This window comes from Anolis carolinensis, chromosome 4 (genome assembly GCF_035594765.1).
Source record: "Anolis carolinensis isolate JA03-04 chromosome 4, rAnoCar3.1.pri, whole genome shotgun sequence".
Taxonomy (NCBI): Eukaryota; Metazoa; Chordata; class Lepidosauria; order Squamata; family Dactyloidae; genus Anolis; species Anolis carolinensis.
The window spans coordinates 174,927,177-174,954,850 of record NC_085844.1 but is presented as its reverse complement, the minus strand read 5'-3'; the positions used below and the strand labels follow the sequence as shown (position 1 = coordinate 174,954,850).

The 27,674-nt window shown below is 41.4% G+C and overlaps 1 protein-coding gene across 1 annotated transcript; it reads left to right on the top strand.

The window, feature by feature from the left end:
* The first annotated feature begins 385 nt into the window (after positions 1-385).
* Positions 386-27,615, top strand: pcsk9 (proprotein convertase subtilisin/kexin type 9). Its single transcript, XM_062978275.1, has 12 exons — positions 386-829; positions 5,831-6,022; positions 9,634-9,757; positions 11,587-11,720; positions 12,184-12,325; positions 13,774-13,970; positions 16,202-16,385; positions 20,875-21,045; positions 22,057-22,205; positions 22,332-22,512; positions 23,780-23,961; positions 24,659-27,615. The coding sequence occupies exons 1-12, from the start codon at positions 614-616 to the stop codon at positions 24,857-24,859; spliced, it is 2,073 nt and encodes a 690-aa protein (XP_062834345.1). The 5' UTR covers positions 386-613; the 3' UTR covers positions 24,860-27,615.
* Positions 27,616-27,674: the final 59 nt, after the last annotated feature.

The window sequence follows — 27,674 nt, the reverse complement described above, 5'->3', positions numbered from 1 at the left end:
GAGAAGCGAGGGCGCCCAGCTCTCCAATTTCCTCCTCCTCCTCGTCCCGCCTGGAGGCTCAAGTCCTCCAATCAAGTTCAGGCAGCGGGGGGGGGGGGGGGGGGGAGATACCTTTGCTTTGGTGTGCAGGGGAATGAATGCCTTACCCCCACGTGGAAAGAAGGAAGAAGGAACCCAACCCCTTGTAACATGAAACGTCAAAGCGGGGCAGCAACCCCGCGCACCCAGAGACTCCCATTAATGTTTAACAAGCGCGGATGGTCCGATGGGAGAACAGTGGCGTGATCGGGCCACATCCACGCCCCAAAAGATTGTGAGGAACAGGGGAGGATGTAAGGAAGAGGGAGGGAGGGCGAAGTCAGCCAAAGAGAGAGGGAAGGAGGGAAGGAGGGAGGCGGGCGCGTGCGGTGCGCGTTCCCGGGGCGTCATTCCGTGGACTAATCCCTCGCCAAACCCCCGCTTTGCGAGGCTGCGACGAGCAGCGCTTCGACGGGTTCTAGGCTGGGGCTTTGGGCGGGTTCTAGATCCCGTCCGTCCACGGGGGCCTTTTAAGGTCTGGGACTTGGCAAGAGTGAGGGCTCTCCTGATCCCCGCCGCTCTCCCAAAGATCGGAATGGGAAGAAGGCGCCTCTCTTCGGCCACTCCGCCTCTGTCGCTGCTGCTGCTGGGGCTTCTCCTGGTCCTCCGCCCGCCTCCCGCGGCTGCCAGCACCGCGGATGCTCCGGACGAAGAGGACGACCCCACGCTCTCCCTGGCTTTGGAGGAGGAGAACCCGGACGAAGCCGGGAAGGACCGGAGCGCGCCCGCCGCCTTCCACCGGAGCAATAAGGTGACCCGGGAGAGGGAGGGAGGGCGGCTTTCTGTCGGCTACGAGGTGCTGGAAGTTGTCCATCAGCAAAGCCTTTCGCTTTCTCTGCCAAAGAGCGCGGGTTGTCTGACCAAACAACCCCAATGCTTCCATAGCATTGAGCCAGGCAGGCCACGGGGGTTCCAAGCTGCTAAAGAGCTCATCACACTAGAGCCCGCCTGGGTCCACTTTAAATCCACTTTAGGGAGGGAGCTTTCAACAGCTCAGCCAGACAGCTTCTGAGCACACTACAAACCCCAGAATTATGCTGGAGGCAGAATCGGATTTAAAGTGGATTGATGCTCTAGTGTGATGACCTTGGGCTGGAGGAGCCCCCGGTGGTGCAGTGGGTTAAACCAGTGGTCCTCAACCTCCCTAATGCCACCATCCTTCCCTTTGTTCATGGTCCTAGTGGTCTGAAGAGTTTCCAGGGGAGGAGCTCCATCTGGTTCCACAGAAACCATGGGACACGGTTTCCCCAGTGGGTTCCCTCTATTTGGACCCTCTCCTTCCACCTGGGTGCAGGGTGAGGTGTCCATTCTGGCCTTGGGGCCGTGTGGAAGAGGCAGGGCCAGGCTTGTTGTTAGTCAGAGTGAGGTACCTGCTTCAGGCGCAAGGAGCTGCGGAAGCGCAATGGGTTAAACCCTTGTGCCGGCTGAACTACTGACCTGAAGGTTGGGTTGCTGACCTGAACATTGCCGGTTCAAATCTGCAAGACGTGCTGAGCTCCTGTCTGCCAGCTCTAGCTTGCACATAAGCCTCCCAGCAGGATGGTTAACACATCTGGGCATCCCCTGGGCAATATCTCTGTAGACAGCCAATTCTGTCACACCAGAAGCGACTTGCAGTATGTTCTCAAGTCGCTTCTGACATGATAAAGAAAAAACCTGCTTCAGGCAGCTGCTGCTGGAGGAAGGCGTAGTTAGCACCATTCCAGCCCATGCTTTGGTCAATTTTTGTTCTTGGTTGGTGCACCATTTGCCATTGTTTCAGTAAAATTCAACTGATTGTCCCTTTGAGACTTTCAGCATCTATAACACTGACCAACACACATTTTAGTGCCTCAAATATTAGACCTGTTTCTGGGTATATTTGACCTGCTGAATCCAAAACTGGCACCAGTTCCCCCCTTCAGCTTTAGTTTTTGAGATACAGAACATACACCATATACAAGTTGCAGTCTGCTTGCCCATAGAAACCCAGGATAACTAGAAACTAGAGCTGATGTGGTCTATCCAATGCAATTTTCTGAATCAGCACCCCAAATAACCCTAGGAACAGACCTCAAAACCAAGACTCCACAATTTTGGTTGGGCTGTGTATAATCTTTTCTTTTTGCTTCAGGTGGCAAAATATCTTGGGAGGGTAAGTGTTTAAATCAGGCATGGGCAAACTTTGGCCTTCCTGGTGTTTTGGACTTCAACTCCCACAATTCCTAACGGCCCGGTAGGCTGTTAGGAATTGTAGGAGTTAGAGTCCAAAACACCTGGAGGGCCGAAGTTTGGCCGTGCCTGCTTTAGAGTATGCTAGTTATTTAAGGGTAGGTCAGTCCTTGGGAATCATTATCATCATGGCAACTTTAAGAGTGTGTCTTCAAGTTGCTTTTTGACTTATGGCACCCTCATGAATTTTGTAGTGTTTTCTTTGGCAGAGGTGGTTTTTGCCAGTTCCTTCCTCCAAAATATAGCCCACAGCACCTGGTATTCCATCCAATACTAAACAGGGCTGACCATGTTTAGCGCTCACAATCAAACAGGATTTTTGTCATGACTTTAAATAGGCATGAAGTAGGACCTTAGTCTCTAATCATTCCCCTCAGTTGTGTTAAAGTGGATTTTTTTGTGTCTTACAAAGTCACCCCATTCTGCTTTCTGAAACTGTGCTGTGCCTTCATGAGAAGGAAGAGGTAAGGAATAAGGGTCCATAGTGTTTAATTTTAGGTGCCTCGTGTGGGAAAGGATTCATACCAGGAAACGAATGTGCAGACATGTCCCAGGTGTTTCTCTGCTAGTCTGCACCTGTAGCATTTTGCCTTTACTCGCAACCCACTTGTCTGCTGAAAGGCAGAGCTGATTATTAAGCTCTTGTGATTTCAGAGATTAAATGTGCTGTGATGGAGCCACTGGTTTAAAAAAACTGCTGGCTCTTTCGCTTTTTAACGGGGCTAGAGACCTCGTGGCCAGGGAGTGCAGAGGAGATGCATAGATAGAATGATCCCCAGGCAACTTGCATTATATTGTTTTATGTGGTCTCTAGAATATTGCCAGTTCCTTATTTGATTAAATATATTCATTGGGTGCATTTGAACCCCATCCTCTCCATTTGTAGTGAATGCCTAACAGAAAATGGGTGGCATCCTTGTTGGTTAGTCCCATTTAGAGTAAACATTATTGACTCAGTTGTTAAATGGAGAGTCAACATGTGGGTAAATCCCACTGAATGACTGGGTCTACTCTAGTCAGGATTAATAACAGAATTTAGGTCATTGACTATCAAACTGCTATGTGCAGCAGGAGGGTTGCATGGCTAGCCAGCTGCTGTCTCTGCAGGGAAATTCGAGCTGTCATTTCAAAGGATACTTCTCATGCTTCAGGGGGGTGTAGTACAATCTTGAATCTGTGTGTCTGGGCATCTTCCATTAAGCCAGATGACCAGTGCCTTCAGCAGCCTTTTGGCTGAAAGTAGCAGCCGAGCAAGATTTGTAGCTGAGCGTGCAGAATTCTTAAGGGGAAAAAAGGCTCATTGTATATTGGTTTTAGCTTTTTTCTAATGAGAAGAATGTAGGGCAGTGTTTTTGGAGCACATGTGGCCAAGTGGAGATTACTGAAAGATTGGTGTGTGGTTCAGAGATTGAAGTGTGGGAAATCTCTGACTGAAACCTCTGAAAAGCAGCCAGGGGGGCTGTAATGGCTAGAAGTGATGGATGTTATGGCTTTCAAACATCTGGAGGACTCCCAGATAAGAGGAGAGAGACAGAGAAACTCGTCTATAGTGGGGCACAGCAATGATTTGCTTTTTTAATGCTTTTTTCCCCCTGCCTTTTCCTCACTGTCTTTCAGCTATCCCCAGATTTGTGGACAGGAAATGTGTCTTACAAAGTCAGTCAAAAAATAAAAAGTGAAGAATAGATTTGGCTAGACATGTGAATATTGCGGGCTGTGTTCCAATCCTAAAAAGTTCCTCTTCAGCCCCTTATTTCTCCGACAGAGTACTGTGTATTTGTATTCAATTCATATCTGAATCCTGGAGCGAGAGAAGCTGACAGATAGGGGAAGCAATGTTTGGATATAAATGGCATTGTTTTGTTGCTGTCCTGTTCTGCTCAATTGTCCCATGCTGATGCAAAGGTTTTCCTCCCACAAGAGGAATGCATTCAGACAGACACAACATGAAACCAGTGGATTGATTAAATGCACTTGCTGTGCTTTCTGCTCCTTTTCCAGTGTGTGGTTAAATTCATATGCTCTTCAAATAAAGCAGACAGTAAAACTGCTTGCACATTACACTGTGCATCCATTTATATTATTTCTTAACTAAATGTTAAAAATGTTTACGAGGGTGCCTGTGCCTGAGTTGTACCCTAGAATTACTTTAAATTTAAGACTGTAGCAATATCAGGGTGAAATGTATGTATGTATAACCTGTATGATTCTATAAAACAGTGTATAGGACAGCCTGGTTTTTCTCTCTTTCCATCTCTCTGTGTCTGTCTCAGGGCTTGAATTAGTTTTCTTTGGGGCTGGGTATTGGTTACATTGGCAATGGCTAGGGAATTCTGGGAGTTTTAATTTGCAGAAGTACTTAAATCTCTGATTTATACACACACAGACCTCAAGATTCCCCAGGAGTTGCTCCAATTAACTAAGCAGATTGCAGATAGGCTTGAAAGTACAATTAGTGTTCTATATCCACAGATTCAACCATTGAATATTTTGCAAGTATTCCAAACCTGCCTCTGTTCAGCAAACCTCGAATTTGCTGTTTTATATAAGGGGCACGATTTCACTATACAATTACATATGATAGGACTTGAGCATCCGTGAATTTGGACATCCATCGGGGGGGGGGGGGTCTTCAACCAAGCCCAGTGGAAATCAAGTCCACTATAATAATGGAGCTGTGGGCGCATTGTGTCTTTTAAACCAAAACTTTCTTTCTGCTTGAGTCTACTATGTCATTTCATAGAATCATAGAGTTGGAAGAGACCTTGAGGGCCATCCAGTCCAACCCCTTACCAAGAAGCAGGAAAATCGCATTGAAAGCACCCCTGACAGATGGCCATCCAGCCTCTGCTTAAAAGCCTCCAAAGAAGGAGCTTCCATCATATTCTGGAGCAGAGAGTTCCACTTCTGAACAGCTCTCACAGTGAGGAAGTTCTTCCTAATGTTCAGGTGGAATCTCCTTTCCTGTAGTTTTAAGCTGTTGTTCTACATCCTAGTCTCCAGGGCAGCAGAAAATAAGCTTGCTCCCTCCTCCCTATGACTTCCCCTCATATATTTATACATGGATATCATGTCTCCTCTCAGCCTTCTCTTCTGCAGGCTAAACATGCCCAGTTAGGGCTTGTTCTCCAGACTACTGATCATTTTAGTCACCCTTTTCTGGAAACTTTTCAGTTTGTCAACATCTCCCTTCAATTGCGGTGCCCAGAATTGGACACTGTATTCCAGGTATGGTTTGACCAAGGCAGAATAGAGGGGGGGCATGACTTCCCTGGATCTAGACATGATACTCCCATTTATGCAAGCCAAATCCCATTGGCTTTTTTTAGCTGCCCCATGACATTATTGGCTCATGTTTAACTTATTGTCCATGAGGACTCCAAGAACGTTTTCACATGTGTGATTTGTGTGTGATTGAGAGTCCAGCCTTTTCTCCAACAGAATTTCATCTAGTTCAGGCATCCTAATAATGAGGCCTCTATTGCTGTTAAGCAAGTAGAGCTAAACATCCAATTTTTTGTTTCTGTTTCCTAAAACACAGGATGTGTGGCGTTTACCTGGCCATTATATTGTGGTGCTTAAGGAGGAAACCCATAAATCCCAGACATCCCGAACGGCCAAGCGGCTGCAGGTCAGAGCAGCGAAGCATGGCTACTTGACAAAAATCCTTCATATCTTTGAGGACCTATTTCAGGGCTTCGTGGTAAAAATGAGCAGTGATGTGTTACACATGGTAAGTATTTCTTTTTGCAATGCTTATTGGTTGATGCATTTTTATTTACACAAATGTAAATCTATTTCAACAGTGTGATTGTTTCTGCATTTTAGACTGTATCTGGAAAAGTCATGCAGTGGTTAGATTTTAGTCATGTGGTGGTTAGAGTTGGGATCTGTGAGTTTCAGATTCAAGCTGCCATTTTACGGATTGATGATAAATGGAAGCTCTTACCTGTGCCTGCGATCCAGAGTCACCTGCAGGACAATAGCATGCCACTCAGGTTTGCAGAACAAAAATACAGAAACTTTACTGATTCCAAGAGATCAAAAACAGTAGTATTTACAGTGATCCCTCTGAGCACTTACAGAAGTCTACTGTCATAAATAGTCCTTTCTCAATCCACAAATCTGCTTCAGAGAAGAATACAGTCCTGCTTCTTCTCCCTCTTTTCTCAGCAGCAAACAGGCCTCAAAATAGCAAGGCCTCTCTGAGTACACTGCTCTCTACACCAGCAGTACTCAGTCAGCACTGAAAACTTGTCCAAACTGGTTCTGCAGCAGCAGAACAGAAACAGTATCAAATCAATCCTCAGATCTTTGCAGGCTCAGCCAATCGGCTTAATGCACTTCCTTTTCCAGTTAACACACACAGCACAGTGTCTTTGCAAACCATGACATGCCACTCATCCATTAAACTCAGGTTGTTTTATGTATGAAGTTTCTCAGCCTGACCCACCCTACAGAGTTGTAGTAACGAGAAATTGACGAAAGAGGCCTGAAGGCTGTCTTGAGCTCAATGGGAAAAAGGCAAGATGTCAACCTGACGAATGAATACATAGAAGAAAACTCCTTTTTGAAAGTACAATTGATCCTGTCCAAACATTTCTAGAGTTTCAGATAAGGCAGATGTGATTTGTGAAATCCCAAAGTGATGCAAGACTCATCTGGAGGGAAAGAAATGTTTCATTCATTTCTGCCTGCCTGCAATGTGACACATCTTTCAGGCTGCTCATTTGGCAAAATTTCACTCATGGAAGAGTTTTCAAGAACATTGTTGGCTGATGTGTCACATTTAGAGTTAACGCAGGATGGAGTTTGGATGCAATTTTGCAGACTTTTGGGGTCCCTAATGTCCACTGCTATTTAAAAGAAAAAGAAGAAAAAACTTTTTTCTGCTTTGTGATTTTTACTTAAAACATGGTGGAAAGCCACCAAGACCCGCAAAGCTGGAAAATAAGCAAAACTGGACATGGATTTCTAATCGCTTTCACTTATCTTTACCAACCAGTAGGACAGATGTTGTGGCATTAGAGATGAAAAATTGCCCCCTGGACTTCTGGATGTTGTCCATCCCAGCTCTGGGAGAAGTGATTGTTGCACTCAAAAATGTGGATTAGAAGAACAAATGGCTAGAGACTGAAAGTTAGCAAATACAAGGAAAAAAACAAGCAGTTCTTTAGATCATGGAATAAGTTTCATAATTAGCCAGAATTAAATATATGAAAGAAAGTGAAATGGAGAAAGATGTTTCATAAGTTCATGCCAATGCCATATTAATTGAGTTTGCAATATGGGAGCAAATGAAACTTTTGGATTTCAGTCGTTATTGAAAATGTTTATGCAAAGCCAAAAGAATTTTCTATAGGGATGTATAGTACAGTAAAAAAAGATAGAAGTGAAGTCTTCTCAATTTCCTTCTGCTCCTACTTGCCTCTCTCTCCTCCACTTCATGCTGCTGCCACTCACTTTCTTCCTATGATTAATGTTCTTTTTTCTTGCTCTTCTTCCCAGGGCAGGATTAAGACATGCTGAGGTCTCTAATCTATGACAAATTTAAGAGGCAGTGGAGCATGACCCTGACTCCCTCCTCCCAGTGTATTTTAACACTTATTTTTAGATTTTTATTTTATTTTGAGCCCTGGATAAACTGAAGCTGTAAACTGGAGCCATATACTGGAGCCATATACTGTCAGTCTAGAGCAGGAACCCCCGGTGGTGCAATGGATTAAACCCTTGTGCTGGCAGGACTGCTGACTGACAGGTCGGTGGTATGGATCCAGGGAAAGCAGGAGAGCTTCCTCTATCAGCTCCAGCTCCCCATGCGGAGACATGAAAGAAGCTTCCCACAAGGACAGTAAGGGCAAAGGTAAAGGTTTTCCCCTGACATTAAGTCTAGTCGAGTCCAACTCTGGGGGTTGGTGCTCATCTCCATTTCTAAGCCGAAGCGTTGGCATTGTCTGTAGACCTCCAAGGTCATGAAGCCGCCCTGAGTCCCCTGATGGGTGAGAAGGGCGGGGTAGAAGTGATGTAATAAATAAATGACTACATGGAGCCTTGTTACCTTCCTGCCAGAGAGGTACCTATTAATGTACTCATGTTTTCAAACTGCTAGGTTGGCAGAAACTGGGGCTAACAGTGGGAGCTCACCCTGCTCCCAGGATTTGAACCGCCAGCCTTTTGGTCAGCAAGCTCAGCAGCTCAGTGGTTTAACCCACTGTGCCATTGGGGGCTCCACAAGGATGGTAAAAACATTAAAAAACATCTGGGCGCCCCCCTGGGCAACATCCTTGCAGACGGCCAATTTTCTCATATCAGAAGTGACTTGCAGTTTTTCAAGTCGCTCCTGACACGAAATGAAAAGTCTAGAGTAGAGTAGAGCAAAGTTTTTTTTCTGGACCACAACACTTAAAATCTCCCAGTATGCTGAAACGCTTCAAAATGAATCAGTGGACTACAACTTCTTCAGTCTCATGCCCACTTTTATCCTGAGCATATATTAGGGGTCCTCTTTCTCGCTCTTTCTTTCTCTGGTGAAAATGTGGCTGTTACAATCCACTGGAGGCCATGTGATTTAACTGTTCTTCTCTATCAGTTGAATGTAAGTAGTATAGTCTTCAATCTTCTGATGTTTTATATAAGTGTTGACTACAGTTTCCTTCATCGACACCAGTAGTTCTCAACCTGTGGGTCCCCAGGTGTTTTGGCCTACAACTCCCAGAATTCCCACCCGGTTTATTTATTTATTTATTTACAGCATTTATATTCCGCCCTCCTCACCCCGAAGGGGACTCAGGGCGGATCACATTACACATATAGACAAACATTCAATGCCTTTTAACACAGGACAAAGACAAACAACAACATAGCTCCGAGCGGGCCTCGAACTTATGACCTCCTGGTCAGTGATCCATTGCAGTTAATTGCACTGGCTTGCTCTCCCGTCTGCGCCACACCCCCGGGTAACAGCAGTTTACCAGCTGTTAGGATTTCTGGGAGTTGAAGGCCAAAACATTTGAGAACCCACAGGTTGAAAACCACTGATTTACATTAACATGAGAGCAGGGGATGGTGTGAATTATAGGCCAGCACATCTAGCCTATAATTTTGGGGAATGCTAGTATAGATGGTACTGAGCTAGCTGGGCCAAAGTTCTGACTTGAGGATGCTTCAATTGCTTATTCATTTGTTGTGCATTATATATTGTACATGATGAAGGCATTATGCTTCTATTTGTGGTCATGATTAAATGTGCAGGATATATGCTGTTAGCATGACTTCTTATGAAAATGTTTTGTGCGTGTGAGTATGGCCAAATGCACAAACTTTTATCTAATTTCTTTTGTGCAGGCATTGAGGCTGCCACATGTGGATTACATAGAAGAAGACTCTTATGTGTTTGCTCAGAGCATTCCTTGGAACCTTGGCCGGATCGTCCCAGTGCAGGACAATTCAAATGAATACAATCCGCCCAGTAAGTGTTGTCCTCTTCTGCCATGTGTGCATTTCTTCATGGGGTGCCAAATATTAGCAAGGCTACCCATAAAGCTGGCCTAGGAGGGGCTCAGATAAACAGCTTCAACAACATATTGATAAAGGGACTTAAAGAGCAGTAGGTGTTCAAATACTGAGTTGAATGGGTTACTGGATCCAACTCATTATTTGTAGATCTGTTTCAGTGGACTTCTGGATTTAATTTGTCTTTGTCTGGTTAAGTCTTGCTTATTTCAGTAGGCGCACTTTAGGACTAAATCTGAATCTAACCTGGTGAATCGCCAAACATTTTCAGCATACCACTTTACTAAAGCATTGTTGTCCTCCAATTTGCTGTTTTGAGACAGAGATCAAAAGTAACACGGGTTATCTCAGAATAACCACTAAGCTGCTGGACTTTCTCGTGTTGATCAGTCAGTTGGAATCTCTTTTTCTCTCCTAAATTCTTACATAGTGGGGTGTACACATTACACTCCTGAAATTTGTTATTCCAGCTGGTTGCCTGGTTTACTTTCCAAATATTCTGTAGAGAAGCCCCAGTCCCAAAGGACTATGAATTCAGGAAATTGTAGGCTAAGATGGACACTGAAATATACCCTTTTTAAACAAGGAAAAGTAGAATGAGCAAGTGAGAATATTTCAGCTGCTTTCTGAGCGATATGCTGTCTTCAGGTAGTGGAGCCTGAAAGATGGCACATCGTATTCCTCCACTTCTGCAGAGATCCTTAGTCACCAGAATGGATCAGGCTCCAAGGCCCTGGCTTTGTCCTTCCTGTTATGTGAGCTTGGCTGGTGCAGAGTAGAGTAGGGGTGACTGTTTTGTGAGACAGAGGGTTGGGTGGATTTTGCCAGTATAAAACTGCCACCACAGGTGTGACTTCTGGGTAGATAGCAGGAGATTTTGTTCCAGACTTGGTATAACTAAATATGTAATGTAGTTGGAAAAGATCACTAAGGCCATCCAGCCCAATACACAATCAAAGCACTCCTGACAGATGGCCATCAAGCTTCTGTTTAAAAATCTCCAGAAGAGACGCTACTACATCCCAAGGCAACTACCCCACTGTTGGACAACTCTTGCCATCTTACTTGAAGCACTTTCAAGATAGAATGTTTGAGAAACACTAAAATACAAGCTATTTTGGGAAGTAGTTTGGCTGGATTGCATTCCACTCATGGCTCTGAATGCATGGATGGTTGGCAGCAGGTAGACAGGACAAGAAATCTCTGCTCTTCCAAGGAATAGATTACTGCTTTGGCTATTCCAGCCTTCATTTCTTTGGCAAACTGAATGAGAAAAGAAAATAGGATTGACTAGAAGAAAGAGGAAATGCATGATGACTGAAGCACAATCAGTTCACACTAATTAATTTTAGTCCACCCACATATGCTTGTAGGGTCTCACATCCTCAGGCTTGTTTTTCCCCATTCCTTGCAAAGACTGTAGCTTAGGTATTTCAGTATTCTTGCCCCTCACCACTATGATTTTTCACTCTCCGTCAGAGAAGGCGTTGGATGTTTAACACTGGCCTTTTGACACAAGAAGGCCAGCTCATTTCCAACTTCTTTGCATCCTCAGCATAGAAGAGAAGCCTGTATTATGTCTGATTTTTCTGTCTCCTTCATGGGCTGCTGTTTACTGGACAGTTTGCCAATAAAATTGGACCAGCTCCCATTGTAAGTTGCTCATGCGAGATAAACATCCTCTGATATTGGCAAGAAGGCTGGGATGGTGAAATCTCCTAATGCTACAGCAGGAGCCATGTGTACACTTCCTCTTGGCACAACTGACTGGCTGTCTTTCCACAGATAGAGGTGACCTGGTTGAAGTTTATCTGCTAGATACTGGCATCCAAAGCAACCATCGGGAAATAGAAGGTAGAGTGTTTGTGACCGATTTTGAGAATGTCCCAGAAGAGGATGGCACTCGATTTCACCGCCAGGTATGCCAGCTTTGGAGACTCAGTTGTCATGTACTGCTTTTTATAAACAGAAATAAAGAAAAAAAGAAAGAAAAACACAGATAACATTACACTTCAGAGATAGGGGGAACATCCCAACATTAGGCCATACTTATTAGGACCATCAAATGTGCCCGAGAGACGTAGCTCTTCATCAGGGTAGGTGGTATCTTATAAAAGTAGGGATGGGAAAGAAATCCAAAAATTAAATTAGAAATTGTGGTTATAGGATCTGTTGTTAGATTCACTGCCAAACTTATTATTGTTAAAAATAAAGATATACAACACTTCTGCAACCAGTTGGAGCTTAATGGGGCAACACACTTCTTTGGACATAGTCTTACAAGCAAAGGTGGGCATAGGGACACCAAGGATAATGATTTGTATATTGTATGTCTGTGGATTGTATATAGTTGAAAAGTTATATGTTTGTGCTCTCTGGCAGGCCAGTAAGTGTGACAGCCATGGGACCCACATGGCTGGCGTGGTGAGTGGGAGGGATGCTGGTGTGGCCAAAGGAGCCAGTGTTCGCAGCCTCCGGGTACTCAATTGCCAGGGAAAGGGCACTGTAAGTGGCACTCTCATTGGTAAGTAGCTTATCTTGTGACAAAGCTTAGCTCTGGAACACAATCTTCAGAAGATCACTAAGATTCTTCATGTTTACTTTTTAATGTACATTTAATCTCAATAATTTATATAGGGGTTGACCATTTCTTATCTAAAATGTTTGGGACCCGAAAGGGTTTTGAATTTTGGATTGTTTTAGATTTTGGAATATTTGCATAGGAGATATCTCAGAGATGGGATCCAAGCCTAAACATGAGATCTATGTTTCATATACATCCTATACATGTAGTCTTAAAGTAATGTATTTATTTATTTATTTATTTATTTATTTCCATCATTTCTATCCTGCCCTTCTCACCCGAAGGGACTCACTATTTTGTGCATGAAACAAAATTGGTGTTCATTAAACCATCGGAAAGCAAAGGTATCATTATCTCAGTCACCCATGTGGATCATTTTGGAGCATTTTAAATTTCTTCATAATGGATACAAAACCTGAACCCCTTTCTACAGATATGGAGGTTTAACAAGAAATTTTAAAATAATGATACATAAATTACCATTAAGACATCAGTTTTTAAAAATGTAAAATCATTTACAAAACACAAAAGTAACAATAAAACTATAGCAGTTCCCCATTAAAAGATCTTTCTGCATAGCCACTTAGTAATGAAATGTCTGTCTAAATAAGAATGTTGTTTCATGTTAATGGAAGGAGAACAGAGAGGGGACCAGGCTAGTCTCCCATAAGAGTAAATCCATGGCTTGTGAACAGCCACCAAGAAAGCTCTTCTAACTGCGTGGATGTGGGCACTAAAGGAAAGCTATCTCCTGAAGGTCTTAAAATTCAAACAGGTTCATGTATGAAGATATAATATTTCAAATAGTCTGGAGCTAAGTTGTATAGGACTCTATAGGTCATAACCAGCTCCCTGAATTGCATCCAGAAGAAACGGGGAACTAGTGGGGATGTTTTAGCAAGGATTAGGTAAATGGAACTATGAGGTTCATCATAGTTCTCAGCCTAGTTTTGATCTTGAATAGTTATTAAAAATTAAAAGAGTTCATAATTTAATTTATGCTGAAACCTAGGAGATTTTGACCAATGTCACCTTATGTTCTCCGTATATGCCTTTTCCAGACTTATTCATGGACAGAAAGGGCTTCTTGCATTTTATTGAAAATTTTCTGGGTATACCATTATAAGCGAAATTGCAGGTGACTAAATGGCATATGAAATTCTAACTTTTGCTTGTAGTCTGGATAAGACATTTTCTTTTGTCATTCATGTCTGTGTGATTACTTTTAGTACAGATGAGTTCAGGAAAGCTCCTTCATTCATTAAAATCACATATGTTCTTGTTTTGCTTCATCACTTTGGAGAATGCAAGCTGTTAATGATGCATATTACACTTCTCATTTGAATGAGACATTCTCCATAATGTGTTTTTGCCTCTTTTCATAACAGGATTGGAATTTATTAAAAAGACCTTGGCTGCTCAGCCCTACAGTCCTCTGGTGATTTTGCTCCCCTTGGCTGGAGGCTATAGCCGCATTCTCAATGCAGCTTGTCGCCTCATGGTACAGTCAGGAGTGGTGATCATTGCTGCAGCGGGCAACTACAAGGATGATGCTTGCTTATATTCACCAGCATCCGAATCAGAGGTATGTCATGGAGTATGGGTCCCTCCATACATAAAGATGTGTCACCTCCAGCTGAATTTATTGGTGCCTGCTGAATAGATTATTGGGAACATCTCAAATAGAGTTGCTGGACAATTAGGGGTTCACATAAATCCTTCCCCTACTACCATCTTGAAGGGAAATGTTGGAGAGCTTTGCAGGATTATTCAGATGAAATTTCTGCATACTCCGGCTGCCATTGCTTGTGGTAGTTTATTTAGAGTCGTGGAATTGGACGAGACTACAAGGGCCATACAGTCCAACCCCCTGCCATGCAGGAATACACAATCAAAACACTCCCATCTAGCCTCTGTCTAAAAAGCTCCAGAGAAGGAGACTCCAGACACTCTCAGGCAGCACATTCCATTGTCAAACAGCTCTTACCGTCAGGAAGTTCTTCCTAACAAGCTTATCTTTCCTCAAAGTAACATCCTTTCAGATATTTAAACATGTCTTCCCTCAGCCTTTTCTCCAAGTTAAACATGTCCAGCTTCCTCAGCCACCCTTCATAGGACTTGGCTTCCAGATCATTTTAGTCACCCTTCTCTGGACATGTTCTAGCTTGTCAATATCCTTCTTGAATTGTGGTGTCCAGAACTGGATACAATATTCCAAGTGAGGACTGACCAAAGCAGAATAGAGTGGGACTATGACTTCCCTTAATCTAGACACTATCTTCCTATTGATACAGCTTTGGCTTTTTAAACAACCGCATCACACTGTTGACTCTGGTTCACCTTGTGGTCCACTAAGACCCCCAATTCCCTTTCACATGTACTGTTTTCAATTCAGGTGTTACCCATCTTATATTTGTGCATTTCTTTTGTACATTTGAAGATTTCCATGTGAAGTGGAGTTCTTGCAGCTCTTCAAGGTTACATTAGTGCAATTAGAGCAAAACTGTTACTATACTATACTGTCTGAAAACTCACTGGCTGGGAAGTGTTCTTATTGTGGACATTAACAGTGCAAAGTTCAGTCTCTAGGGCAACAGATAGAAGAATGGGTCACGGCCACTGCCTGAATCTTCACACCAAGGATTTGAAGGCTGCTTGGCAGAAATGGGTTCAGTGTCGACAAGAGTCTGTTCTTATAGCATCAAAATAGATTTGGTTATCTTGCACAGACCATACTGTCCATTTTCTGATGACATTGATCTTGAATATCTATGTATTTATATCCTACGGATTAATCCTGAGGCTTAGTTTAATCCTCAGACTTCTTGGAGAGATTCTTAGATTGAGGTTTGTGCTCTCATCTTCTCATGAAGTCAGCTAAAGAGTAAAGTCAAGCTTATTTATTTAGTTGCATGGGAGACATTTGAGTTAGAGGAAAGGAGAAGACAGGAAATAACAGCCAACCAATATTTTCTAAGCCTTTTTTCTTTCCAGTGTTTCAGTGTAGAATTTTCCTGTCAGCATCTCATCTTGTTCTTATGATAATTGGTGTTGTTGTTTACTTTCAGATTAACTCTGAGTTATGGCAGCCCTATCCTGTGTGGTTTTTCTAGGAAAGATTTATTTAGGGGAGATTTTTCATTGCTTCCCTCTTAGGCCAAGATTTCCATGGCTGGGTGAGAATTTGATCGCTGGTCTCTTGGGTCTAGCACTGAAATAACCACACTATTTTAGCTTCCCTTTATATATACAGTATGACCCACATCATTGTGGGTGAGGGAGGTTATAATGTATATTTGAAGGAATGCCATAACTGTGGGTGATACAATCCTGGACTTACTATGGAAATGCAAAACTGTAGATAATAGCAAACCCTATTGAATGGATGACTTCTCACAAAGGCATATTAGAGAATTGTGCTAGCAGACCTATAAATGCTGAGAAAGAACACTTCTCTAGCCCTTCTAGGGCCTTCAGCATGACTCTATGGTCAACTTCACACTGGAAAACCTAGAAAATTCTAGGCAGAACATAGTTGTTTGGATTTGGGTATGGCATATGGACGTTATATTGCTCCTTAGAATTTACATATGCATTGTTGTGCAGTCTGACAATAGAAGTGATTACCTGGCAAGATGGTGGCCTCTCTTTTGGTGGAGACATTGAGGCTGTCTTTTCAGAATACTTTAGTTTTGGTTTTTCTGCATCAAGTAGTGGATTATAAATTGTCTGAAACAGCCTCTAATTCAATAATTATGTTATAATTATTAAATACTTTATTCAGTGCTGATTGTGACAGATGTTGTGTTATCATAGGTTATCACAGTTGGTGCCACCAATGTCCAAGACCAACCTGCTTCTATGGGGAGCCTAGGAACCAATTTTGGCCGTTGCGTAGATGTGTTTGCTCCTGGAGATGATATCATTGGTGCGTCCAGTGACTGCAGCACCTGCTTTACATCACAGAGTGGGACATCCCAGGCAGCTGCACATGTAGCAGGTAAAAAACAATATAGTCGGATTTTTAAGGGCGCAGCTGGACCAGTTCAATATGAGCTTATGGTGGAAACATGAATGATTTCTCTGGATGCTTCTTGTAAGGTTAAAAAACCACATTTATGTTTATTGCTTCAAGAAATCCAGCTCTGGAATAGTAAAGGCAAAAGAAAGTGACCTAAACTTGGTTTGAAAAGCTGGCTCTCATCTGTATGTGTCAGCAACCATTCACTCACTATTGAAGTTGGATGGAACAAAGGGGGACGAAGAAGAATTCAGTATTGAAGTTGGAGTGGAAGAGTAACAACGGGAACAGAGACTCAATTTTTGAGGGAATTGGGAAGTTACCTCTGCAGATAAGATGGAAGCCAAGGGCTTGTGTGTATAAATTAAGGAAAGATACAGAGTAAAAACAAAAGGCAAGCATTATGTACACTCCCCTGTCTTGCCAATCATTTTATATGTGTTGATACCTCTTGGCTTCCAACCCCCCCCCCTCTCTCTCTGTGTGTGTGTGTGATTAGAGAGAGAGAGAAGGCATTAATGATATTCTGTTAGTTGTCGGCAACCATTTTATCTCTTAGTAAAGTTTTAGTTGTTTAAATTCTTACATTCATATTATGTCTGTTAGGATTGTCTAGTTTTTTTTGGGGGGGGGGGTTACTTTTCTACTTGGTATTAAATTTATAGTAATTGCTGTTTTATTGTCCATGATGTGTCATGTTTTGATGTAATTTGTTATATATCTTTTGTTGGCATTGAATACTTGCCATATATGTTGGAAACTGCCCTGAGTCCCTCTGGGGAGATAAGGTGGTCCATAAATAAACTATTATTATTATTATTATTATTATTATTATTATTATTATTATTATTAATAATAATAATAATAATAATAATAATAATAATAATAATAATATATTCCCCCTGGGTTCCACATTAATTTTAAAGGCATTTTTTTTGCTTCATAGCAGTGGTAATAGTTTTCTGTGCACATAACTATTACGGGGGCAATTGTTGGCAACCTGCAAAGTCAAATGAGATTGCTAGGTGAAAGACACCTCTTAACATGATAAGTAAAATGGTGATGTGCAATGGGGAGACAATCCTGGGGTCACACACTCAATGAAGAAATGTGTGACCTTGACTGATTTTGGTGCAACACCGCTGTTTGAGGTGACTTCCTGACCTTTATGCCACAAAACATCCTTTCTACATGCATGCATTCTTTTACTTTCTCTATGAAAAACATTTTCCAGCTTCATGAAAATACATCGTTATGCCTCAGTTAAGCAGCTGGAGATGACAGAGTTCATGTTATGGTCTGATAATGACATGCCTTGTAGGCTCTGAGGTCTAAGGCTAAGCGTAGCATGGAGTTAACTGTTGCCAACACGTCTCTCTGTTAAGTGGTTATATGCATCCTGAAGGGTGCCTGTGGATTGAAAAATGTGGGTCTTTTAAATAATACCATAAGGCTGTGTGTGTGTGTGTGTGTGTGTGTGTGTGTGTGTGAGAGAGAGAGAGAGAGAGAGAGAGAGACAGAGACAGAGACAGAGACAGAGAGAGAAATTATAAAAATATGCACAATAACCCACTAAATCAGGCAGCACCACACACAGAGAAAGGCGGTCCCAGATGGCTGAACAATTTGTATTTTCAATTATTTGTCAAATAAAACTCCATCAACAAAAAAGCAGATTGCAAAATAGAAACAGATTGTGGGTGGTTGCCTCGCTTTGAAGAGAAGTTGCCCCTTTACTTCCATGGAGAAACTGGCCTTGCCATCCATTGAGGCAAACTGGCTGATCGGCGCCCTTGCGTTCACACCAAATTTCAGACGGGCACAGCTGAATCCTGTACATATGGCCAGGTAATCACCAGGGAGCAAACCCCATTGAACTAAATGAAGCTTGCATCTAAGTGTATACATGAACTTTTCATGACAAGTTCCTTTTTATAGGACTGAGTTGCTTAAAATGTTTTAAACTTGTGAATGAATTTTCTCTTGTCTTCTGTCTTCTGCAAGAGCATCAAACCCTATCAAGTCTTTTTTGGCCTGGATATACAACAGACTATGAGGCACTTGTAGATCTTATTGATTTCAGTAGGACAGATTTCATCACTTGCCTAAATCTCTCCCATTCAGTTGCAGTGGACTTTATAAACATAAAAGCATATTTTCTGGGTAGGATTTTGAGTTTTCTGAGTCCTCTTTGTACTGAAGAGAGGGGCCTTGAAGGAGATCTCCCTTGAGTCCTTCATCTTCCTGCAGTTCTTGGGAAGATCCTCAGGAGGCCCAGGATTCCTGGGGAGAAACAAGGCACATTTTTGGGGATGTATTATACTATTTGGGATGTATTCCTCACAGGTGGAGTGGGACAGGCAGGCAAACAGAGCAGCATGCCCAACTGCTGGAAGCCTATTTGTTTTTAAAATGGTTTCTACATTTGCGTATTTTGCCTTTTTAATTTTTGATTAAATGGAAGAAGCTATTTTTTTTCTCTGTGGGGTGATTTCTTAACTCTGTTTAGCAAGACGGAGTACACCAGAGAAGGGGGAAAGAAGAGAGAGATATGCTTTAAATGCAAATAATAATAATAATAATAATAATAATAATAATAATAATAATAATACTTTATTTATATTCTGTCCTATCTCCCTAGGGGGACTCATTCCAAACTAGCTTTACAAGATTTTTTTAAGTGCAAAAGGGGAAATTAGCTCTATGTAGATTTTATTCAGTGTATATATATGAGAATGACTCAATACTGTCCTTTCTGACAAGGCTATAAAAACAAGAAGCTGTGGTGGCGCAATTGAGTCCTTCATCTTGTGCCGGCTGGACTGCTGACCTGAAGGTTGGGTTGCTGACCTGAAGGTTGCCGGTTCAAATTTGTGAGATGGGGTGAACTCCCGTCTGTCAGCTCTAGCTTGCAAGGACATGAGAGCAGCCTCCCAGCAGGATGGTAACATACCCAGGTGTCCCCTGGGCAACGTCTCTGTAGATGGCCAGTTCTCTCACATCAGAAGCGACTTGCAGTATGTTCTCAAATCATTTCTGACACGATTTTAAAAAACACATATAAAGCTGAAACTTGCTGCCTAGGAAGATACTTTACATTTTGCAGAATTATTGGGGGAAAACTGTACTTGCATTCCCACTTTGGCTACATGCAGGGGAATGGCTTCAGATTTGGTTTCAATGCCAGACACTCCAGCCTTGGTTTTAAGTTTGAGAGTTATTGACTTTGTTAGACATTTTGTGGCTGGCGATGGAATTGCATTTTTTGGAGGGTCATCTTTTCTCTGTCTCCAGGTGGTGACCCTCCTTGGAAGCTTTCTCCTCCTTTTGGTGGAAAGCCTCTGCTGAATACAGGTGACTTCCATGAATATGAGAAGTCCATTCATAGAGCAGTCAATCTCATTGAAGCCTGTACTTGGATAGGGTATACCCTAGACTTCACTTTTCCTTTCAATATCACTGCAAGATGAAATACCGGCTTTATAGTAAGATTTCAGTCTTTTACATGAAATAGCGGGGCTAATGAGACAGGTACTTTCAAAGATACCTTACAACCATTCATCATAAAGCTAAGGTGGAACATTGAGAAGCAGAGAATACAAAGTAAGAATGGAGGAGAGGAGGTTTTGGTCTTGTTCTCCACTTTCAAATATTTATTTATTTACTTATTATATGTGTTTATACCCTGTTTCTCTGCCAAAGGAGACTCAAAGGGACTAAATTGGTAAATTTTAAGTAAAATTTATATCAGTTCACTAAGAGTGATTGACACAGAAATGTTATGAATGTATTTTTACAAACTTATTCAAGAAATCTCCCTGTAATTGTATAGTTTGTCTTCCATTCCAGATTTATCTCCCTACCTGTCTTCTTTTTGGATATATGTTCTATTTTGACATAGACATTCTCTCCTCAGTTTGACTGTCACCTGCATTGTTGTGCTATACTAGACTTTTAATGCCTTAAATGATTGTTTTAATATTTTTGTTTTAATTATGTTTTATTTAAAGTATGACTGGTTTAATTAGTTTTTAACGTTGATGCTTGTCTTAACTATTCATTTTATGATGTTATATGATATGCTGGGCTTGGCCCCATGTGAGCCACTCAGAGTCCCCGTTGGGGAGATGGAGGCGGCATACAAAAATAATGTTGTTGTTGGTGTTATTATAAATTGACTTGAATCATGCAATTAGATCTTGTTTTTAATACATATATTCTGTTTTGATTTATATCATATTTATATTATTTATATTATATTTAACCTTTAAAGCAGAAGTGGTTGCTGTGTGTGCCCTCGGTTCAAACAGAATCTCATGCTGCTGACTTATTAGTTTTGCAACAGACTTGTAGAACTTGTATAACATTGTGTTTTATCATAAAATATTAAAGGAAGAGATAATTGCCCTGTTCAGTCACAGGTGAGCCCTTGCCAAATAATACAGAGGGATTATGTGTGTTGCCACAGGTATTGCAGCCATGATTCTGAACACCAACCCCGCTCTATCCATCTTTGAGCTGAGGCAGAGGTTAATCCACTTCTCCATCAAGAACCTTATGAATGAGGCTTGGTTTCCAGAAGAGCAGAGGCTTTTAACCCCCAACAGAGTGGCTGGACTTCCCTCCAAACTTGTAGAAGGCGAGTGCCTCTTATCCTTCATTAATTACTAGATTTATGATGATGTGTCAATGCCTCACAGTTATAGTGCTTTGAAACCACTTGTCATCCTACAGTCCTGGGATTTTGTTTGGCAGCAATTTGACTCAGAACACTTTGCCAAAGAGTTGTTGTGTCTCCCTTACCAAATTATGAATACTAGGATTTTATGGGAAGCAGCCATGGCAATTAAAGAGGAGTCAAACGGCTATAATTGTGTTGATACACCCATAGAAAGGTTTGATACAGCTATTCTAAAGTTCTAGATTCAGGTTGAAACTTTCTTCCAAGGAGATGGCTCACTTATCCTTGTCCTTCCTCTAGCATGTGAAATGCGGATGGCTAGGTGTAGTAACTTTTTTCAAAATCACTTGGTGATATCCCGTTGAGAAATTATGATCTCATAACTGCTGGGGACTCCCATTTATGCTTGAGAATGAGAGTGTAAAGATCAAAATCAAATTGTTTCTGAGGTGCTCCAGAAGACGCATTGGAAAATGTAGCATTCTCCCGGTTTTTGGGGCACATTGATACAAGCTTTTGTGACAGAATCTAAGGGATCTCCCTAGGTGCTTGTTCTTGATGTGCTCTGAAATTTGGAGAGTACTGTAGATACCATTCACCAGTCCCTTGATCTGCAACATGTCCAAAGTGCTTTGGTTGGGGCGTGTTATCGCATGACATGGACGTATTGTGGTGCCGTGACTTTGCTATACATAACTATGATAATGGAGCTTTATCACTGTAGTTACTTTGAGGATGCAGGATCTTGGATGATGTATTTTAATATTTCTTCTATTACAGCTATGTTTTAATATTATCACTAATTATTTTAACATTTAAGTGTGTGTCTTATACCTGTTTCAATTGTGTTATGAACTAAATCACAACAACCAAACAAGTCCTGCGCAGATACGGCTTTTCTATGTGGATGAAAAATTTAAAAAAAACTTTGTTAACTATAAAAGATGACAGTGAGCAACTCTTTTCCAGATGAACAGCTATACTGTCGCTCTGTGTGGTCTTCCCTGTCTGGGTCGACTAGTTCAGCAATAGCTGTCGTCCGTTGCATTGGAAATGAAGAAATGTTCAGCTGCTCAAGTTTGTCAAAGAACGGCAAGCGTCGAGGAGAGCGCATTGAGGTGATGTTCCATGACAGCAATGCTTCTTTTGTCATTAGTGTTTGTTCTACCTGCATTTTGGTGGGATTGGATTTTCAGGATTGCTAGCATTGCTTATGATTCATTGCCATGTATTTTGAATTCCAGGACTATGGAGGCAAGAAAGAATGTGTGGCACATAATAGATTTGGTGGCCAAGGCGTCTATGCCATAGCTAGGTGTTGCATTTGGCCCAAAGCTGACTGTCAGGTTAATGTACACACGCCAGTTCCAGAACGCACAGCTGTTCAAAATGTTGGCTGCACCAAGGATGGCCATGTTTTGACAGGTATGTGGTGGGGAAGAAATGGAAGGGCAATCACTATTAAATTTATGGGGTACCTTTTATTGAATTATGAAGATGCTTAACAGGACATCGGCAAGAGCACCTTACCTGGTGTTCCAATTTGTGTTGAGGGTTCTCAGTACACAGTGATCACTTCGATGCCTCCCTTACATAGCGTTATAACAACAGCCCCTTCTATTTGACATGGATATTGCAGAACTAACCATTCTAATTTTGACAAGAGTCTACTCATGAAGATGTAACTCCTATTCAGGATTACTGCCAGTGCCTTTGTGCTGCTTTTGAAAAGTGGAGTGCAACAGTTGTGATGTATGGCAACTTCCACATGTCACCTGGATCCACTATCTGTTGCATCTGTCTCTGTTTGCAAATTGATCTTATAACACACTTCTGACTGAGATAAAGAAGTTGGTAGCATTAAGTTCTTTCATCATTTAACTCCTTTTTCAGATGTATAAAGTACCTAGGACTAGACTGATATATGAATGAGCTGATTCTATGTGCGAATAGCAATACAAATGTAAAACATAAATATGTAAACGAGGTTCTAGGTTCAGTTTAACAATGATTGTTGGAGGACAAAGGCAGGAGGAAAAGCACTGCCTAAAGCCAAGGCAAGTAGAAACCATATGAATGGTGAAGGAAGTTATTAGAATGTAATGTAATGCTGGCTGTGGACCAAAAATGATATATGATAAACTGAGAACTTTCATGTGACTGGGGTGTTAACTAGTGTGTATGGAATACACATGTGCTCAATCCCAAAAATGATATGTCACCAATGACACGTTACAATAAAATACACTCACACACAATAAAATACTAAACAATTATTTCATGTATTCATGGGTGCCACTGCTACTGAAATAACATGTCAAATAGCATTTAAAAAGTTCTTCATACAAGGCTTTACCCACAGTGCTGCTTCATCTTCTCAGGAAGTCTTTGGCCATTTCATGTGAAAGGGATTATGGAGGACTTGGGGAGGGTGAGCTGGATTAAAACATGAACCCAGTTCCCAGAAGTCCTAGCCAGCAAAGTCAGTGGTGACAAAAGTTGAAGTTACAGTCCACTAGCATCTAGAGGGTCACATTTTGTTGCTCACCCATCCATCCCACTCCACCCCAAAGTTACATTTAAAAACAACCAGAGTCAAGTGTACTGTTATCTACTAAGACAAAACACCAGTCATGCTTTTTAAACATCCTACTCATGTCCAGAATGTCACTAAAATTATGTACCTTGGCAGGTTGCAGTTCTCATTCCATGGGTGAAGATTTCAGTGGCAACATCAGACCTGTACTCAAGTCAGAAGGCAACTATGACCAGTGCATTGGCCAGTCAGGTGCGGCGGTTCATGCCTCCTGCTGCCATGCACCCAGCCTCGAGTGCAAGGTACAAGAATATTCTCCTTTGGAGCACATGACAAAGGTAAGAGGATATCATTTTTAAAACTAGTCCAGCTGTGATAATTTGACCAGTACCCAGTGAAGGAAATGGACCTGAGGCTTTTGTAACACCTCTCTCTGTTATTCAGGCTAGAAGTACCCTAATAGTACCAATGTCTTAAGAGTTCCTGTGCTGTGATATGATCCTTCTGTCATTCTTAGCTTTAGCACAGTTCACTGGGCATAACTTCTTGTAATTTGCTCTACTTCTGAGCTGAATCCAGATAAAAGTGATAATAAGGATGACAAAAATGGAAACTACTGGATTTGCTTACTAAACTGAAACGCTGTGTTTTTCACTGCTATGATTCGTGAAGAAGAATGTAAGGTGTATGTAGCTCAATCAAGCATGGCTGTTTTGGAGTAAGGCTCCCAATAACAAAATTATAATACAGGCTCCCAATAAAAAAACTATAATAATATGCATGCACTCAGGTATTTTTAGCCAACATCCTATTTTCAGATAAAGAAATGATGTATTTGTATACTGAGCAAAATTTGCACTGGACTCTCCCTCCCGTTTTGTGAAGACAGTGTTTTCCACAGGTATGTGAGTGCACAGGAACAATGTTTTTTGGAGCCATTATTCTAAAAAGGTCATGTACTTCTGATTAACCTTCTTTGGTTGTAGAACAGGGGAAATAATAAATGTTGAATAATTCCTCTCCCTGTCTTCTCAGGTAATGGTGACTTGTGATGCTAGTTGGACACTGACAGGATGTAATGCCCAGTCTCGCGGTTCTCACACACTTGGTGCATATTCCATGGACAATACTTGTGTAGTGATGAGCAGTCCAGGGAGACACAGAACAGCAGCCATTGCCATTTGCTGCAGGAAAAGACTCTTGGAAACTGTGAAGCATCGTTCCAGTTATAAGTGACAGTTCCAACTCCTTCTCCCTCCGTTATCTGAGACTCTCAAATTATGACAGACACCCCATAAGGTGACATTGGTGATGTGATATTCATCTCTCTATTTTGCCTGAAGAAAGCATTTTGAAGGCAGACTTTAGTACAACTAGTAAGGGTTCTTGATTGGTCTTTGGCATATTTGTACTCAATTTCACAGCTGGTTGGCATGATTTACAATTTACCCTAATCTATTGTATCTTCTGGAATACCATGACATGCACAGCCGGAGATTTCCAGTCAGTGATTGGATACATGTGTTCTTTCCAAAATCTTCCCGTTTCAAGACAGCAGATTCGTCTTTAATTTTTGTGTGAGCTATCCATGGTGCCGTTTGAATGTGTGTTGCCTAAAATGTGTTCTGTGCTCAAAGTGACTTGTGGATTACTTAACATGAAGACTCTTTCTAGATTTCCATGAAGGAGTTAATTCCTATTGCCTTTCGACCAGTATCATGACCTTTTAGTTTTTTTTCATTTTCTTGTCTGGTTCCCCATGTCCATTCTTCCTATATCAAGCAAAGTCCAGACATTAAAAAAAGCAAGACAGGACAGGACATGACCTACATATGGACCAATGCTATCACAAAAGTTGGTATGGGCATCTCTTTCATGATATAGAACTAGAGTTTCATTGTCAGATGACAGAAAGGAACCATCCACGAATGGGATCATTTTGAGCTGAGAACCAAATTTCGCATGGATGTGAGAATATAGTGGCAAAATCTTAAAGGGAAAATCACTTGCTATACCACTCTTTCCCAAAAGCACCTTCTGCAGAAATATATTTACTTATTTTATTATGCCTTATGAAAGAAGGAATAGAACATGTTGTGAAACAACTTAATATTGTGTGTTGCAAGAGACATCCACAAGCGGGTTAACGACTTGTCACCTAGACAAGATAAGGGTCACATGACTGAAAAAGTTTTGACGTAATACATAACTACTGGCTTGTTGTGTGTTTTCCGGTCTGTATGGCCATGTTCCAGAAGTATTCTCTCCTGACGTTTCGCCCACATCTATGGCAGGCATCCTCAGAGGTTGTGAGGTACTGTATATACAAACTACAACACAAACTACTGGCTGTTTTGCATGTTGACAAAGTTGCTGATGTAGCTGTAGATGTAGCTGCAAGTATTGCTGATATATTGAAAGTTCTTGAAAGCCTCAAAGAAGTATAGGCTGTGAAAATACACCCCTTTAACCACTTGGCTAAAGTGATAGTTTTTTTTTTAGAAGGCACTGGGAACAGGAACAAATGAGAATTCTGACTTTGAAAGACAATCTGGGATGGCACCAAGCCTAAAATCTCTAGTCTTGAAAATCCCCTGAAGAACATGTGAATTTTGCCTGGTCTGGCCATGAAAGGTATCATGGATAGCTCCTTCTCCAGTCTTGAGAATAATGCAAAATAAATAATTTTTATGCTCCTGATTTCCAAAGGACTTCCTAGGAGGTAGGAATAAAAGAATAGGCTAAGATGGGTGGGAAAGCTAAGACCTATCCAGTGCTTTTGCCTGGCTCCAACCCTTTTTGTGTGTGTGTTTGGCTTCTGTCAAAGTATGTAATAAAAGTTCAATTGCCTGACGATGCCCTGCTGTATTAAGGCATAGATTTCGGACACTGTCATGGACTAATAAATACTAGGCGTGGTTTATAAGCCAGTGGAATACAGCACTTGGCTGGTACAAAGGTATATCTATCCATATTTCAGTATTTGGTTCCAAAGTGCCTTATATACTCCATATTTAACAACACATACTAGATCACCATCCTTTGTGAACTTAAACCTTGTGAACCAAAGAGGATCAGCTACATTGAGTTGAACTGCTGCTTTCTAACATAGAGAAGCTACATCTTTGGAGGGATGTTGTCCACATTCTGCTCTTGAATAGAAAATTTGCTCCCTTTTCTAATTGTCTAGTTTCTAGGCTCCTTTTAGTTGCCCACTGATTTCCTTGTCAAGGTATTGCCAAACCACAGTAGCACTGAATTCTATAACAGCAAAAATCTCCAGATATTTTGGATAAACATGAAAGTATCCACTTTGGTAAGGGTTTGATTGAGGAGCTCCAAGAATCCCACTGAGCTAAGGCACAGTGTTTATTCACAAGAGTATACCCCAACCTAAAAGCGCTTAAACTCAGGAGATGAAGTACTTTTGATCTTTAATCACACTTGAGATACTGTAAAGTCAAGCACGCTGTCAGTATTTTGGACCAGACAGTTTGGTTTACTGATAAAAAATATTGGTAGCTATCATTTAAGTTTGTCAAGGTAGTGTATTAGAGTTGCATATGAAATCTTTTGCCTTTTGTTCAAATGTTTAACTGCTTATATAATCAAGTACTTATCTGCAATTATGTTCCTATTTTAAAAGAACAACCTTATGCATGCCTACTCAAAGGTAAGACATTTTATTCAATGGTGCCTCCTTGCGGGAAAATTTGCAGAGGATTGTGGCTTAAATGGCTTAGTCCTCTTCAGAAAGGATAAGATGAATACTGAATATTGAACTATTTTAATAGCATGTAATATGTTTTATGTTGTTTTTGAGCTAAAATATAAATTTATCTACTGTAACTCATTGCTGATTGATGTAGAGAAAAGCCTTTGTGCTGTGGATTTTGTGTCCCCCCCTTTCCCTTGGTACTATTTATTCTGTTTTATATAACATTTTATAAAACCTACTTTTTGAAATAAAGTTTCATATGATTTTTCTTGGATATGTGTGTAAATGTGCTTGACTCATTATCTAGATAAATCAGTATAAGAAACGAGTTAC